We start from the raw sequence: 14170 nt of genomic DNA, 5'->3' as shown, positions 1-14170 counted from the left end.
AATTTTTCCAGTTAGTAACATCCAAGAAGAAAGCCAGACAAAGAAGGGGCTAGTTTCACAACAAAACCCAGGCATGAACTTTATACTTTACGTGGATCAAGTTGCTGAAAGCTCCAGTTTACCATTTCAAACACATGATCTGGTCCAATGATTAAACCAGACTCAATAGCAGATGCTGAAAAAACACATCAGCCACGACACAAAAGCCTAGACCAGCAGCTGCTGTCTGCCTTATTTAACTATGGGGATTGCTACCAATCTCCACATGCTTCTCCCTGGTCGCATTTCTCTGTAACCACCAAGACAGAGACATCTTAAACCTGACAAAGCCTGACTATAACCATCAGTCCTCGACACCACACTATGTCCTAGTTTAATATAAAAGATAAAAGACACAGTGAGGCTGGCCCAAGAGAGCCTGATTAGCAGAAACATTACAACATAGTGGCCTAATCGAGGGTTGAAGCATTGCTATTATTTCATTCAGCAAAACTGTTTTCCAAATATAATAGTTTAATAGCTGGGTTAAGTGCATTGCCTATGCTATGAACTTGACAAGAGGAACCAGCTGGAGCCTTCAACTGAAGCTCTTTATCATCACAAGTGAAAAATTCTGGATACCATGGGAGACAAATTGTCACAACAACAGAGGGACTACGAAGTTCAGATGGTGAAAATCTTTGCAGGTGTGTTCTAGCTACAGTCCAGGGAGATCCATCTAATTCAGCATGGAAACTAAACTAAATCCACAAACTTACCTGGGAATCTATGCAGTGGGTACATTAGAAACTAAGGACTATCATCGAAAAAGAGGGGAAAACAATGTTAGTAAGAAGATATAATTGGAAAACATTAAAGCCCCATCATAACTGAGAGGACAATGTGATTCTGCCTTCATTTAAGGTATATGCACACCAGGTGACAGTTCAGCTCCTTTCCCATTCCACAGGTTGAAAAGGGCCCAGGAAAGGTTCAATACATGAATAAGACAGATTTTATGATGCGTATTGACAGACTAATTTAACTGATTCCTGAACTCCAGGAATTAGACCGATTTTACCATTCTCAAGGCCTATGCAAGTTAAATAGGAAGTCATCTGAGCTACATGAAGTTTCAACCACTTTTAAGAAGATTAATACACCCCTATCCTCAGATTCTGTATGTTGCTCTATACTTAAGACAATATCAAAATTTACAGTGAATTCTAGAAGACTCACTTGGAAGAGCTGTCCATCATCCTGCAGTCACTCACAGCTCATAAAACATGAATCTGTTTTATTCATGTATTGAACCTTTCCTGGGCCGTTTTCAACCTGTGGCATGGGAAAGGAGCTGAACTGTCACCTGGTGTGCATATACCTTACATTTTGGTGAAAAGCCAAGTACAACACCACATCAATGAAGTTGCTTCCTTCTTTTAACAGCTCCCCTGCCCAGTACAGTTTTCAGAAGGCATTAATAGTATGGGTACTTTTAAAAGTAGGATTTTGAAAGTCTTATCCAAGGAGATGAATCAGAAAAGCCATTGCATAGTCAACTTAAACATAGTCTACTAAGAGGAAAACCTGTTTTATTGTTAAGTTCCCCCTGACACAGACACACTCCACCCCCGAGCAGTGACTGATAAAATGGACTATGAATCGTCATGTTAATATTTTCATTAAGACATGGAACAGAGACCAGCTCCTGCTGTCATGGCTACTTAAGATGTAAAGATCTGCATGGTTTGCAGAAATGGAGATGAGCACACTTCAGCATGTTTGTGTGTTGTGTCACGGCTCCAGGCTCCATAGCAGTGATGCAACAGCACCTCAAAGCCCACTGTCATAGTGGGCCAGTGCTCCTGTGCTTGCTCCCACCTTAAGGTGGAGCCAAAAAGGCCAATAAAGGCACAACAGCAGTCCACAAGCAATAGCTGGGTTCAGAGTTTCAGAGAGGGAAAAGCTGCTCTTCCAAATTTCTCTGGATGCTCTCCATAGTGTTGTCTCAGACTTGGTGCTTGGATATGGAGCAAAAACATCAAGGGAAAACATGTAGGGAATTTTTAACCTTCCAGCTCACTGAACTTGAAGAAACACCTGGACTTGGAGCAGATCTCTGCAGCCACTCAGTAGATGTATGCCACCTTTGGTCCTGAATTCTGCAGTATGATTATATCAACTTGAATACTAACAAACCGTAATTGGAGTGCAAATCCTTTTCTGATTTGTGTTTAAGCTTAGGACTTCTGTCAGCTGGAAAAAAAAGTCATACCTAAGAACAACAGATAGCAGAGCTAATGAAGATGCGCTCTAGCCAATTCAAACAAAGCTGCTGTCTTTAATGGATCTTATAATAACTTTACAGAGATTTACCTTGATTTTATTTTTTTTTAAATAGTGCCTGGAAAGGAAGAAAGATGTTTTATTTATTTTTCTTATGGGAAACTGTGTCCGGTCTGTATTATAGCTTCAATTTCAAGTCAGCACTACAAAACAGACTGCTACATCTCCACATGAATCAGCAATGAAGCCAGTCATTGCTGCAAGAAGCTTAAGTCTGAGAAATAGCATCAGAACCGAAGAGAGGCTCCAACATTTGCAGTGCCTGCTGGCAAAGTACACAGTAGTTGCCCAGCTATGTTCTTTACGGGTTGCGTACATAAAGACAAAACCAAAACTATACAAAGGCCTTCCTTAAGTTGATAAACTCACTCTATGAGAAGCAAATTCAGTAGAAAATAGAACAGATTACTGCTTAAAGGAATAAGTTCAAGTCCCCAGAATTTGGATAAGGAGCATGATGAGCATGCCTGCAAAAGGACAAAAAGTGATTTATATTTTGAAACAAGTCCTTAAGACATATTTAAGATTTTTTTTATTTTTTTTTAAATCCTTTGCAGAAGTCCCTGCAACTAGACTATTCTCACACTGTTGCTGAAACATGTGAAAACAGAGATCGCTAAAAATCACCTTGAGCAAATACATGTAATCAGCACTGGAGACTTAACTCTTGGGGTATTTTCCAACCACTTTACAAACCAGCACAGTCCTCTTGCATGCCACTATTCTACAAACATTCTTGTTGCTATAATGATCAGCAACTGAAGACTCCATACTTCTATCAGCCTGAGGGCAGGTATTTCTTATATATTATTGACAATTTTTATATTCATGATTTCCCACATATTATTGAATGTCTGAAGAAATTTAATTGCTGTTGATAGAAGGACTGAACCCTTCTCTGAAGTATCCAGTGGTATTAAAGAGACAGGCAGGAAGTCCATAAAGTCACTTTCTACTCGTTTTCCCCACAACAGACTCTTAGGATCAGGTTGTAGAATTGAGATGACTACTCATCATGGAAAGGAGTAAACCTTGGTAGGGCACAGGGGACACAGCAGCTCCACTCCACTGAACAGGATGGAGAATGGCAGCGCAGTCTGATCTTGTCTTTGGTCATCCTCATAATGTGTTTCTTTTTGTTGGGGGGTGAAGGAAAGAGAAAAGGAGTGGAAACTTGCTCTTCGGGTACAAAGCACAGTACCAGCGATATTAGGTATGCTTGCAGTCCTATGCCACACTCTCAAACTCTTCTCCTTAATTTCCCTGAAGAAGTTGAACAAATTTGAGACTTCGAACACAGAGCACATTGCTGTATTGTCACTGTTAACTTTTAAAATGACCATCTATCGATATGTTTCCCTGATGTAAGTCAAAATAGTAAATAGAGTTAATTTCAGACAGTACCTGGAAAGATCGCCAGACAATAACATCCAGTCATGGGCAATTAACAAACAGTTACCTCAAACAGGCCTAGACTAGGTGAACACCACCTGCACTGCTTAGTGCAATACCCACAGTACACAAACCCTTCCCTGTCTGATCTTTCGTAAGTTATCTGTCTGTATTTACATTACAGAAATGTGACTGGCACAGCAAGCATGTGCTTCAGCATAATTTAACTTCAGGTTCCTCTGCTCAACAAGAACTCAGGTTGAGGGGCATGAATGTGGAAAGGTAAACAAAGAAAACATCATTTGAATCCTATGCTTGCGAAGCTTATCTACTTAGTTTGCGTACCTATAGGAAAGGCCAACCTGCTAAAAACACAGAATACCAAATACCTCCCCTCTAAAACCCGTTTCTGAAATCACACCATTCCATGACAGAAGAGTGTCATCTGCTATTCTAGGAGTTACCAGTCTGACGTATCCCACTGTACCTCAGTCATTAAAATCAGGCAATTTTTTCTTTCATTGAGTTCATGCCATCCATTTGTTCACCTCAGTTTAATGCCATAAGCAGAATATTCAATATTACAGGAGAATAACGTGCTAATACACTGCAGACTGAGTGCATGGGAAAAAAGACGAAGAAAAATCCGCAAGTGACATCTATCATCTAGGTATGATTTCTCCCTGTGTAAAGCTAACAGAATCATAAGCTGCTATTGACACTGAGCCAGCTGAAAATGTGAACTGCAGCAAGGGACATAATGCAGATAAATGTCCCTTTTTTGTGCTTTAAAGAGCTCCGTAGGCTCTTTCTCCTAAATCCTTTCATTGATTACACTGTCTAGTACAATCCAGCGTTTCTGCAGAGGCTAAATCTTTCTTGTTGCATATTGAGTTTGCTTTCCCCTTCCCCAGCCCCACCAGCTTTCAGAAAGAGTGGTTATTCTGTTGCAGAATATGGAACCAAATCCAAACACACGCTCTGGACTATAAACAAAATGACTGTGGGCTACAAGTTGTACCTACGCTTACACACACACAAATTAGTTCAAACTTCTCACAACTCAAATATTCATTTTTATAATGAATACACCCTTATCCTCATTGTACATTGATTACAGTTACTCTTAGCATCCCCTTCTAGAGCTAGATTTGCTGCTATTTTAAGGTCTAGTAGTACAATTACGTCTCCTGACACAGTGAAATCATCATCATTTAGTCTTCTTTTAGGCATACACATTACAGGAAGGTACAGTATTTGCTAGGCTTCATTTGTATAAAATTATTGAGGTTTTTTGGCACATTAGTTCAGATACAGTTTCTAAGAGAGCAACAATATCATTGGGAGGAAATATTCCTTCACCCTCAAACTCATTTTTAAATGGAGACAAGTGCAATACCATGTACATATGCACATCCATATGCAGAGCCTTGCTCCGTGTTGCTCTCTGTTGTGGAAAGAAGTGATGACAACTTTTACAAGCAGAGATGGCTAGTCGAGATCCGAGCTGTGGACGCTATACTTCTCTCAGTTATAAACAGACTTCGCTGAAGTGAATGCCAGTATTTCAGCTATTTCTGTGGCACAGGACTGACTTTCTCTGTGCACACCGGAGCAGCAACTCTTCAGTGAAGAGAACAGTGATTTCTGGGGAACTGATTTAAGTACTGCTGAAGGAATACGGTAGAGATGTGGGTGTGCAGTGCTCTGTTTTAACAGTCATTTGAAATGAGTATGAACAGACAGCATTACAAATCAGCTGGCTGTGCCACAACTGAGAAATTATTCAGTGTGTTGTGATTTCTGGAAAGTAGCATTTACTTCAATGGACAGATAACTGCCCCAAACCAAAAGAAGGATGTAAGAAGCAGGGAAAGGAGAGCCTCTGTAGCCTAGTGCCTGCCTTGTCAATCGGGGGTGGGGGAGTTATTTTCATTCTTTTAGAAGTATTTGAAGCAATTAAATACTGTTCACTTTGGTGCCAACCAGTGCTTGCTAGTGTCAGCTCTTCTCTACCGCAGATGGCAGTACTCTTTAGCCTGTAAGTTTCAAGGTCACACGGTATTAAACTTACAAATGCATTGGCACAAAGTAGGTAATAGATGTTGTCAACAATAGTGACACATCTTCGTGAAATAATCCATCTTTTCATTTATTATACCATATTCATTAGCAAATTCAAATCCAAATGATTTTTCAATGTATCATGACACAAAACAGAGCTTATAAACCTACACATTTCTCAGTTAGGGAAAAATTATTCTCATCAGTGAGTGCTTAGAATTCTGATAACAACTAAAATAAGTACTGTCATTTGACAGAAGAAGGAATCCAAGACATACAAATGAAAAAATCTTCAACCTTAGATAGAGAGGAGGTGTGCTTGTACTGTACAGCATTCTGGGATCTGGACAGTACGCACATACCTTTGCGTTAGAGGGTCCACTGCACAAAGTTCAGTACAGTGCATCTGAATACCAACCGGTTACAACATAGTCCCTTTCTTGAGTAGCCATGGTTTAAATGCAGATTTATGTAAATTTTTAATGTAAATCTTTTAATATACATTCAATGCTTCCTTCTTCTGTACTTTATGTGCCCCTGGTGGTACAAGTAAATCTAGCTAAACCCATCTTCACTCCTTTGGCGTTGTGAGGTCAGAGACTGTATGAATTCAGATCAATGATAAGCAATTGTTCTTGAAGTGAAGCAAATCAATTTCAATAATTACAGCTCACAGAAACCAGTAAATTCACCCTGTCCTTTTTGAGTGCACTTGATGAAGTTTTACTTCTGTTTCTACTTTAAAATAAATTGTTTTGATTATATACATTTGTTTTTTTCCCTTTATTAAGTGAAATTGTAGCTATCTGGAAATCATTGCATCTTGAAACTAGAAAAACACAAGACAGTAGATCCCTATCTTGGTATCCCATTACTCTTCAGAACAATAAAAAATTACTTCTGTTTTGATTCGGCTGTTCAATAAATTAAATTAGCACTTTGTTCCACAGGAAGAGAGGCCACTGGACAGAGGGAGAGTTTTTGTACTTGCAGCTTGTTTGATTCCTAAAGCATTTCAAAAGATTTCCTTCCCTAGGAGATTTGGGATGAAAACTAACTTTTTATAAAGATGTACACTTATCCTCAAAGTATTGTGGATGAGAAGTGTATGCAACAGTAAAAGCAAGAAAAAGGAGTTTCCCGCTTTTGACCTGGACAAGACAAAATCCCACTCGGTCTCCAAAAAGTGAGGTTACCCATTTTTTACTTACATTATGAGTTTTGGTAAAACGCTCACAGGGACTTCTGTATCCCAGAACTCACTACTGGACTGTAGCTTGGGGAAAGAATTCCGCCAGCAAATCCCAACGGACGGAGGGAAAAATGGTAGCAAAATTGTGACTAAATAGAAAACACTGAACATTGCAAGAAGCATCACAAATACGTACAATCAGGTTTGCGTTCTTCATAAATTATGGCTGGCCACTTGCCTGCCTTCCTCAGTTCCATTTCTGTCCTCTCTCTCTCTGCCATGCAGCTTTGGCTCTTTTCCTACCTACTCCCCAAACTAATGCTAAATGCCAGTGATATTTGATAGCTGAATTGCAGTTCCCAAGGGCAGTGTGAATATAAATTCAGACCCGAAATCCAACCCAAAATAGTAAAAATCTTGCAGAAGTTTAACAGAAATAACTCTGGTTACTTCAATCTCTCTGCTTTCTAACTCTTTTCATCTTCTTGCAAAGAAGATGCACTCCACTATTAACTCTACTATTAACACCATCTTTTGTAGAAGTCCCACACAATCCAGGTTCCTCAGCATCAGTCAGCATTTTCCATACAACCTTTGGGTTGTAAGTATAATAAACGCTGTCTGAGATTTTAGAGACAGGAAGGTCCTGAAGGTAAGGATATTCAGAAACACCATAGACAGGAGAAAAACAGGCCAAGATTTGTGCTTATTATTCAGTTAGTAAAGTTGCAACGTAGATTTCTATTCTGAAAAACAAAGTCCTCATAGTCCTTAACAATCTGACTACAAATACTGTCTTCTTCCAAATCTGATGGACACAAGGATAGTACAAGGGGCTGAGAAAGGGAAACAGTATCACTTCTTTTAAGAAAGACCCACCCCATGCAGGAAACCAGTAACGATTTTCCTGCAGTAGCTTAGGGCATTTTTGTTACATGTATATTTTCTTTGATTCATCTTTTCTAGATGGATGATACACTACACAAGCAATGCCAGTGCTTTGTTTGCCCAATATTGGGTCAAACAAACGTGCCTGTATGGAGTTTTTATTGAAAATGTCATTTAATTAAAATGTTTGCATGGCAGCACAAAGATACAAGGCTGACTAGAGAGTCTCACGGATACTACAGTTTATCCTGCCCTACTAACCAACCACAACGAGTAGATTAAGGAATGATTGTCATATAAGAATATGTTACTCTTTATTAATAATGTAACTGTCCAAAGCTACATTTCAAAATTATTAAACAAATAGTTTAGCAAGTGCTATGATCTTACAGACTCAGAAAATTACCTCGTTCATCCTGCTAGACCAGTTTACTTTTGAAATACCAAACAATCAGAAAAATTAGGATAGAAAAGATCAATTGGATCAAATAAGTTGATTACTTAGTAATTGGTAAAGGAATGAAGAATAATTTCTTTTATTTGCCATTTTGAGCCTGGGCTGGACAATTCAACTATTTGGGTTGGTACATTACTTGTCCATCAAACAAATCTTTAAGGAATTTTTCCCATCATTAAATTTCCAGCTCCCATTTCTCAACCTTTCCTCTCTATCATTGCAATTTTTCATATATGAAAGTAGTGAAGTCCATAATTGCAGTCTCATTCTTTCTGATTGCATTTTAGGTCATCATTTGAAGGCTGTTTTCTACAAATACCTTGAACTCATGCACTGATTTTACTTGAACTCCCCTGATTTTAACTCATTCATATTTCTGAACTTTAAATGAGGAATGTGATCTGGGGACACAAAAGTCTAGCTTTTAACTGAAAAAACATGACTTCTTTTTGAATGCAGACACCGTGCCCTGAACAGAGTGACTTTGTTCTTAGTATCTACGGCAAACAGAGTCCAGTACGTATCCCATGACTGAGTACTGCACTGAACTAACCACTAGAAACAGGTTCCAGTCTAAAAATGGTATCGCATTTTTCCTTACCACTTTTCCAGAAGAGAAGGAGGATTAATTATGAATAGAATGCACTATAAACACGATGGCAAAACATTAAATCCTTGCTTAGTTTCTATTCAGGAAAAATGTTCAACTTTAGTAAGATTTAGGATCAAGTATGGACATAGCAAAACCCAAGTGAAACTTCCAAACTGAACTACGCACTGATTTTCATTCTGAAAAGTACTGAAAATATCAACCTTGCATCTCTCCAAGATGTCTGTCACTGTGTTGTCAACAACATTGATGTTCTGCAGAACCTAGAGTACAGTTAGTGATATTAAACCAAGCCCAAACTTTTTTCAGAGAGATCACAGTTTAAGCAGGGAGATTGAGAACCTCAAAGCAGAGCAAGAAGCAGATTCCTATCCATGAATATTCCTGTAAAAGTTTTGATAGCATTCCAGATATAAATGGAAAAAAAAATATTCTGCTTTATATCTTGTTCAGGTCATGTTAGTAGGTTAGTAATTTTTTATGGGAATCTTGAATGGTATCTCCCTGTTTTGTGAGCAGAGGGATTACTACTTTCATGCTGCACCTTTGAAGAATGCTTCATTCACTTGAAAAAGTAGTTCTAGAAACAATGTCTTGTCTAGTTACTCTGCCCCTTGTCACGTTGCTTTAGAAGTAGAGGAGGAGAGCTGAAGCAGATAGGGATAGCTTCCTAGTACATTTACTTTTCATTAAAGACAATATTATTCCATTCTATGTGGTAGGCAAAAAATTCTGTTTTATTAACAGCCTATGGCACCCTAATGAACTCTGGCAGAACACAGAAGGAAAAGCAGGTCCCTACTGAGTTGTCTAGAGGAGCCAGAGGGAACCAAAGAAAAAACACGGGCAAGATGTTAACAGGAGAGCTCAGGCAAAAACCTGACTACAAAGAAAAATGAAAAGCTTATTCTAAGTGGAAGAAGGTTTCTATTATTAATAATAATAGGACACTTTCAGTGTAGGCTTATCACGCATGTTTTTTCTGCACCGTTTATGAGTCAGATACCATTGTCTATTACTATAAACATAGTCTCACTGGTTAGTTTTGCCTAAGTAGCCCCCACTGGCTTGTTTAAACTGGAACATTCCTTTTTAAAGACTCGTTTTTTAGTTACTTTGCATGCAGTGCAAAACAGTGCACACTCTGCTAAAACATAGAGCTGCAGAGGAGGAGGCCAACTGCACAATCCTTGAAGAGACTGACAATAGCTGGAATTAAGTTATGCTTTCATTTTTCTTATGTGTTTCAATCTGATTTGTCTTAATTGCATGTTTTCAACATGTTAATTACCAGGGCTTGACACGGTACAGTTGGTATCTAGTAGAAGAGTGATTTGACTAGGAAAGTTAAATCTTCTAAATAACTTACGTGCACACAAATGTTTGGCAACAAATTAGATTTGCAAATAAGCAAACTTTACTGCATCACCCACAGATGCAGAATTTCTAAAAATGACCACCATAAATCACTGTCTCTCAGATATCCTTTCATTTATCTAGTGGTCCTACAAAAACATGAAAGAAAACCTACACTACACAAAACCTACCCATAAAAGCCAAATGAATAGTTTAACACACAAAATCCACACAGAAACCTCAGAGCTGAGCTGAGACCTGCTGTTACCATGCTGTGTTAAGAGTCCTATCGTTGGCCTATAATGGGAGTGAGACCACACACGGAAAGCAGCAACAGGATTTCTCTGAAGCCGGTGAAGCTGCACCACTTACAGCAGCTCTGAGTTTGGCTCACTAGGTTCCAGAATGCACCAAGGAGGGGACAAAAGCAAATCTTAAGTGCTGAAAGTAACGTATTCATATATTCCTCAAGTAATTAGAAATTAGACTAAACTGTTATTTAAAAAAAAGTGAGGAAGAACTCGCTGACACCAATTTGTCTTTGAAATACCTTTAGGTAGTGTAAAAGGCTTCCCTTGATATTTCTATAAATTGTCGCTCTCACCCAGATCTCAGGAGGTGTTGACTAACCTCAGCTTCAAATAAACTCCAGAGGAAACACTTTGCACCTCCTCCCTTGATGACTTCTCTTTGGGGTGGATGTGCTAGGCAGTTTGGCAGAAAGTATTTGCTGTAATTAGGCAAACACTTCAGGAGAAGCAGCTGAACAGGTTTTCACTGAACTGCTGTACTCAGTTAGAGTTACGCTTCTGCTAATAACAATCCCTACCAGTTTCAACCTTAAAGATCTGAGATGCAAAAGACAGCATGAATAATTCAGTGAGCACTGGGTCCTGAACCCACCTTTCCTTTCGTAAAGACAGAAGTAATGCACCTTAGGTATAAAGTTTTACTCTAGCAGGGCTTAATCTTTCTTTCTCTTTCAGTGCTTTGTTACTAAGTGCTGTGTAGGTGTGAAAAGCATTATTACCATGTAATTTTGTTGGGATCAGACTTCCAACTACCTGCTTTGCTTCATATTCAAATACACAGAACGATCAAAATCTGTTTTATTTCCTAACAATAGCCAATTTTGCTATAATTATTTTAAAATAGCAAATTTAAGGAATAGTGGCCCAGTTAATTCACATATGGCACCTATCCACACACGAATAAAATACCTTATTATTTATTACCTTGCTCATAATGAACTTTGCGACAAACAACTAAAAAACTAATTTGTTTTTTGACAATGCTGAACCTTTGAATAGAGAAAATCACAGTCGAACACAGAGTGCAGTCCTGTGTGGTAAGTGGTCTCCATAGCAACCAATAGATTTTATGCTAAGTCTGGCCTTTAAAAACATTTCACGTTTACCACCGAGAAAAAGATGGCCTTGATTTAAAAATGATACAACAAGTATCTTGAATGTGCATGCTTTCTCGTCTCTCTTGCAAATAAAATTAACAGACGTCCCTTTAACACTAAATCCTCTCAGTGCTGCGTGTCATCGTTGACGTATGTGTGGGCCTGCTTTAGGGTTGGAATTTTTTTTTCTTTTGCATATCATTGCAGGACATGAAGCCCTTTCCCCCCATTTTCCCCTCCTTGTTTTTCTCTATCCTGAACAAAAATAGAACATCAAGCTCTTATCTCAGTCAGTGATCATGGTGACAGTGAAAATATTATTGCATGCTTATCTATAGCAGTTTCAATCACACAAGCTTATAATAACTTGCAATAATGGAAGAAGTAGTAACTATAGCTGCAACGCCTGCTACAGCCTAATTTACTTTCACTCCACGTTCAAGTAACTGAAGTCCCTAAAAGGGAATGTATTTTTAATAAAGATTCCAACTTAAGAATGTGTGTATGTAATTATTGACAGCAATATGCTATAAAGAGTTGTATTATTATAGTCATTAGCACTTACCGAGAATTTTGTTTGCAGCACTGGAATTTGAGTAACAGGACATAAGGGTAGATGGACAAAATTATAACTGAATTAATCATTATATTTTCAATTCTTGTTACCTGACAATATAGGGCACATGCCTTTAACATTTAATTCAGAGCAGAGCTTGCATGCCCAGGTTATTCCCCTTGGCATGGGTGTGGGATGCCTGCTTTTGGTTGATTAGGAATGCAGCCTTGAAAGCTTTGGATGAGTAGGAGGGGAAGATACAGAGACCATCTGTTGCTATTCCTGTAAAGGTAATTTCAACATGCATTCAGTCATCATCATGACAGTAATAGCACTTCATACATAGCCTTTCACATCATCAAATGTTTGGTCTTTGTGTTCCATTGGATCTCAACCACAGTACAAGCATCACTCTCTCACCACGCTTGAATGCTTCCTCCACAATTTCCTTTGTCCAAGGTACACTTTCCTTTCGGTGTAACTTAAGAAAGGTCCTCTGTTGAGCCTTAATGGAGAAGGGGGCATCAAACAGTCAAGTTCTGTTTGCCATTAAATAAGACAATGTACAGAATTTATTACCGTTTGTATTCCTTTCTCCTACGTGTTATTGGACTTCAGTTTCTCCAAAGGTGATCATCAATGCAGCAACAAAAATTAGGAGCCCCCACTGTGAAGGACACAGGCCACAAAACAGAAGCTAAAAGCTTCTGTATGAAGAAGCATGATCCCCAGCGCATCTCTAGGGAAGACAAAAGTTTGCCCTGGGTAGAAAACAAATGTGCTATGAACAAATCTAGCAAAGATACAGATGGCACAGCCATAACAGGGCCAGAGAATTCTGAGGTAGCATGGTAGGGATTTTTTTTTGTAAACACTGCCTGTCATTTGTTTTATTTCTTGCATTGGGATACACTAACAACACTGTACCACTGAGGGGACTAATCAATCACAACAATGTGTTGTGTTATGGTATGTCAACGAAGTCTTGCTTATGGTGAATGTTGTAGCATTAGTATCATCATCGTCACCACTGCCACCCCCTCCCATCCTCTTTTCTTCCACACAGACGGAGGAACACCATGCCAGAGTTATGATTAGCATAGTGTTGGAGTTATCAGAAACAACTGAGCAGTTCCTGACAGACCACTTTCCTTTTCTTATTTAGAAGGGAAATCAGAAATACATGTACTGCAGCTTCCTTGCAAAAGGATGAAAGAGGCAAGCGGAATGCTCCAAGGGAGGTCCTATCTGTCAATTGTTTCCCTTGATCCCTGATCTGCAGACACATCTCCACAGAACTAAATAACCACAGTGAGCCCTAAGCCCCCTGTTCCAGCCCAAGCAGCATCACAATTTCCCTGGGAGCTGTGCACTCACAGCCTGCCTTCGTGTCCTGCTTTGAAGGCAAAGAGCAAGAGTCAACCAGTATTAATACCAAGGGATGCAGCAGTATTTCCAGAAAGTTAGCAGACAAACCTTGGGATACCACTGCAAAAAGACACCTTAACAGATGCAAAACAAAGGATAAAGATGATGGTACTGTATAGCATACCTCCCACGCAGAATTTCTTTCCTTCACATACCCCTAGAAACTCATCTGAATCATATTTTTAAAATGTGATTTTAAAATATCATCACATATACTTTTAGCAACTCTATTTGGATTGTACAGACCTTTCATTCTCCCCAGTTCTCCAAGAGGAAAAGTTTCACATGGCCAATTTTAAAATGGAAGAGAACTGCTGTGTTCTGAATGAAATATTTACTCTTGTTCTGTATTTACAGTGCAAGAAGAGACATACATACCAATCTGAAGTCTTCCTCTAAAGCAGGGGTTTCTAATACTGACTCATAGCTAATCTACTGAATAAGTCTGAAGGTATGCGTTTGGGGAAAGAGGGAAATGGTTGGCACGCCAGACT

At 38.9% G+C, this 14170-nt stretch overlaps 1 protein-coding gene across 1 annotated transcript in view; it reads left to right on the top strand.

Annotated features, from left to right (window-relative positions):
* The first annotated feature begins 622 nt into the window (after window positions 1-622).
* GATB (glutamyl-tRNA(Gln) amidotransferase, subunit B) overlaps window positions 623-14170 on the top strand; it is a 163829-nt gene continuing 150281 nt past the window's right edge. Inside the window, exon 1 of the mRNA XM_009329839.1 lies at window positions 623-686. Coding sequence (XP_009328114.1) covers window positions 623-686 — 64 coding nt within the window. The remainder of the gene's footprint in view (window positions 687-14170) is intronic.

The sequence above is a fragment of the Pygoscelis adeliae genome, unplaced genomic scaffold, assembly GCF_000699105.1.
Source record: "Pygoscelis adeliae isolate BGI_AS28 unplaced genomic scaffold, ASM69910v1 Scaffold67, whole genome shotgun sequence".
Classification (NCBI taxonomy): domain Eukaryota; kingdom Metazoa; phylum Chordata; class Aves; order Sphenisciformes; family Spheniscidae; genus Pygoscelis; species Pygoscelis adeliae.
Note: the sequence above shows the minus strand (reverse complement) of the source record. Positions and strands in the feature narration are given on the sequence as shown.